The sequence below is a fragment of the Phaethon lepturus genome, unplaced genomic scaffold (genome assembly GCF_000687285.1).
Source record: "Phaethon lepturus isolate BGI_N335 unplaced genomic scaffold, ASM68728v1 scaffold36316, whole genome shotgun sequence".
Taxonomy (NCBI): Eukaryota; Metazoa; Chordata; class Aves; order Phaethontiformes; family Phaethontidae; genus Phaethon; species Phaethon lepturus.
Window position 1 is genome coordinate 6,057 of NW_010546587.1, and position 2,919 is coordinate 8,975.

Here is a 2,919-nt window from a genome sequence, read left to right on the forward strand (position 1 = left end):
GTGGGAGCAGCTGCAGCACCAGGACGGTGCAACCACAGCGGGGCATTTGAACTTGGTTTTCCTTCTCGCCCTCAGGTTATTAAAGCCCAAAGCACAGCTCTCGGTGATGATGCCCAAGCAGGTAAGCTCCCCCAAAAAACCAGCTCCACAGCTACGGTTTGCTAAAAGCAAGCATGGCCCGGCTCCGTGCCCCGGCCGGTGCCGAGGCTGCAGGGCGAGAGCTGCGAGACCCCTCGGGGATCTCCACTGCCGCACGCTGCGGTGACCGGCCGCACCGTAACCCCTCCAGTTAACGATTTGATCTCCCCGTCCCGCCCTTGCTCCCGTGAGCACCCCATTAACGTGTGATGGAGGAATCCGCCCCACCAGACTCCGAGTTCAGGGCCAGGAAGGACAAGCAGGGGCTGGCGTTAACCACAACGTCACCCAAGTGCCTTTGCTTTCTGCTACCCTGATGCGAGCCCAGGGCAAGCATTCGGCTCCACGGTCCCGAAGGCACAGGCAGCAGCAAGCACCGCTGGGAAGCAGCATCCTTTGGGTGCCGGCGTGAACCCGCTTCCTAACTCGACCGTGCGCTGCATCTTCCTTCTTGCACCTCCTTCCCACCTGCGCGGCAGCAGCCAACGTTACCCACCCTCCTCCGTCTCTCAGCATCCCCTCAGGGTGCAAATCTCAAGCAGAGCGTTTCTGGTTCCCACTCCCTGCAGGGACGAGAGGCTCGGGGTGCACCCCCACCCCCCTGGCCGGCAGCTTCAGGCAGCTCTGCAGGTCACCAGGTCCCCCCAGGTGGGTTGCTTTAAGGACCATCTAATATTTAACTTCCGCATCCCTGCTCGAGCTGCCACACAGCAGAATTGCAAGCCCTGTCCACGTGCAAACCGCTCTCCCAAAAGTGTTTTCCCCTGTTTTCTCCTTCTACGGAGGGAAAACCAGGCTGTTCCTGCTAACACGCTTTTGCCTACTACCCAGGGATTAAAATGCAAAATTCGGATTAAAGGCTGTGGGAAAAGGAGCTGCTGAGCCATCTCTGTGCCGGCATGGATGTGCCTGCGCATTCCTCATCCATGTCGAGGAATTCGCCACCCACAAATCACATGTCTGCTGAGACGCCCGTTAGTTCACATTAAATTAACAGCGAAGCCTGTTCCTGGTAGAATAAAAGGGTTTTCCCCCCCTCCATTGAAAATAAACAGGGGAGGATTTGTTCTAGCTCAGCATGTTATGCAATAGGCATGTTAAAAATAAAGGTCAGCTTTAATTTTTAATTAAAAGAATCTGCCTTCTCCTCTGAAACTCCCCTTCCCATACAGCTCATCGACGAGAATGGACCTGTCGCCTGTTGGGGACAAGCAGGGGAAGGACCAGAACGGCGGCTGGCCGCTTTCCAAATTGCGACCCTCTCCAATTTCCCCTTTAAAAAAAAACAAAACAAAAACAAAACCAAAGAAAAAACCCAGGCTTTAGGGGTTAGTTTTTCCCCGTGCAACTCATCTATTTAATACCCAGCCACAAACCCACCTCCTGACTTCCAAAAAGGGGCCCGACGGCCGAGGAGCAATTACAGGGAGGGCAGGGAGCCGCCAGCTGTCCCAGCTCTGCCTTCCCAGCAGAGGGGAAAAACCCTTCCCAGAAGCGTGCGAGTCATTTGGAGTTTAATTAAACAGCTGCTAAAGCATGCTAGGGAAAAAAAAATAATCACCCAAGGTTGTTTGACTGGAGGCGTCCCGGGAGCCCAAAGCTTCCCAAAGAGCTGAACGGTTGCGAGCTTGAGGCAAAGCAAACAGGATGCTCGGGCGCATGTTAATGTTTAAACCGCGGGAGGAAAGCGAGTGGGAACGAGGGCTTTGAAAGGCCGGGGAAAGCAAAAGGTTGCTGCGAGGTGAAGCCTGTGGAATAGGTGTAAAAATACGCTATTTGTGGCCCGTGACTCATTTGCTTCAAACCGCCTTGGCCATTCCTATTTTTAACGGTGGTGCGCGAGTGTCACCGACCTCTGGCTGGGGGGAAAAAACCCACACCACCACAACAACCCCAAAACCCCTCTGCAGCCCTTTTGCCTTCCCAGAGCCACCGCATTTCTCACCTTGCCGTCATCGGTGCAGGGGTCCTGCGCTTGCCACTGGGGCTGCGTTTGCACCTGCACAGACAGACACACGGGAGACTGTCAGATGCACGGTCCTGCGTGAAAACCGAACGCGCCGCGGCGGCAGCCTCCCGCAACCGGTCCCTCGTACCGCGGCGCTCTGCCCATTTTTTAATTTTTTTAATTTTTTTGAGCACTGCAGCAAGAGGTTTGCTGTGCCAATAAAAAAAAAAAAAAAAAATCCTAAAAGCTCCTGTGTAGTCACAGCCCTTAGGATGTGGTTCAAGCACAGACACCCTCTTGGATCCCAAATGCAGCCCGGGAGCATCTGGGAGGATGCTCTAAGCAGCTGAGGGTATCTGCAGGTCCTTCCTACTAGGGAGAAAGGGGGACAGAAGGGGATGGGTGCAGAAGATGACCTAGGCTTGGCTTGGTTTCCTTTTCACAGCTGCTCCCAGCAGCTCTGTTTGAACTGGCTGGTCCCATTTTCTGCCTTCGTTTCACTGCACCGCAATAAAAGCTCAGCTCGGGCGAACAGCAACGGCAGCTGCTGCGCTGATGTTAGGAAGGAGCAGTCGTAGGCACTAAAAACCAAACCCAAAAACCAAACCTCCCTCGGGCGATGCTCCCCCCCAATTCCTCCTGCAGGAGTGTGGCTGTGCACCCCTCCCGGGCGGCGGGGAGGATATAAATTTAGCACCGAGCTGGACGCAACCCCTTCGCCAGGATGGGAAGGGCACGAGGGTGCTCAGCACCCTGAGGTGGGAAAGACCAAGTGTCTTCCCTGTGTCCTTCACCTCACCGGCCAGACTTCGGAAGGGGGTCTTGGGAACTTG

General features: G+C 55.1%; 1 protein-coding gene across 1 annotated transcript in view; it reads right to left on the minus strand.

The window, feature by feature from the left end:
* TNFRSF21 (tumor necrosis factor receptor superfamily, member 21) overlaps positions 1 to 2,919 on the minus strand; it is a gene marked incomplete at its 5' end in the record, with an annotated part of 27,855 nt that overhangs the window by 2,165 nt on the left and 22,771 nt on the right. The window contains one exon of the mRNA XM_010289336.1: positions 2,084 to 2,137. Coding sequence (XP_010287638.1) covers positions 2,084 to 2,137 — 54 coding nt within the window. The remainder of the gene's footprint in view (positions 1 to 2,083; positions 2,138 to 2,919) is intronic.